Source organism: Merops nubicus, unplaced genomic scaffold, assembly GCF_000691845.1.
Source record: "Merops nubicus isolate BGI_N331 unplaced genomic scaffold, ASM69184v1 scaffold24043, whole genome shotgun sequence".
NCBI classification, from domain to species: domain Eukaryota; kingdom Metazoa; phylum Chordata; class Aves; order Coraciiformes; family Meropidae; genus Merops; species Merops nubicus.
The window spans coordinates 974-1,227 of record NW_008599961.1 but is presented as its reverse complement, the minus strand read 5'-3'; the positions used below and the strand labels follow the sequence as shown (position 1 = coordinate 1,227).

Here is a 254-nt window from a genome sequence, read left to right as displayed (position 1 = left end):
CACATGCTGGCTCAGCTCCAGCTGGCTGCTGACCAAACCCCCCCAGCTCCTTTTCTGACAGGCAGTTTCCAGCCACTCTGCCCCAGCCTGGAGCGTTGCTGGGGGTTGCAGTGACCCCAGTGCAGGCGCTCAGACCAATGGCCCAGGTCTGAGTGAGGTCTGGGCCAGGAGAAGCCCCTTGGCACAGACTTTCCCTCTCACCTGGGGGGAAACGCCGCAGGGATCGCCGCACGTCCAGTAGCACTTGCTGGTAA

General features: G+C 63.0%; 1 protein-coding gene across 1 annotated transcript in view; it reads right to left on the bottom strand.

The window, feature by feature from the left end:
* The window catches only part of TBC1D20 (TBC1 domain family, member 20), a gene marked incomplete at its 3' end in the record, with an annotated part of 4,960 nt that overhangs the window by 3,898 nt on the left and 808 nt on the right, over nucleotides 1–254 (bottom strand). The window contains exon 2 of the mRNA XM_008937574.1: nucleotides 202–247. Within this exon, the coding sequence (XP_008935822.1) occupies nucleotides 202–247 (46 nt within the window). The remainder of the gene's footprint in view (nucleotides 1–201; nucleotides 248–254) is intronic.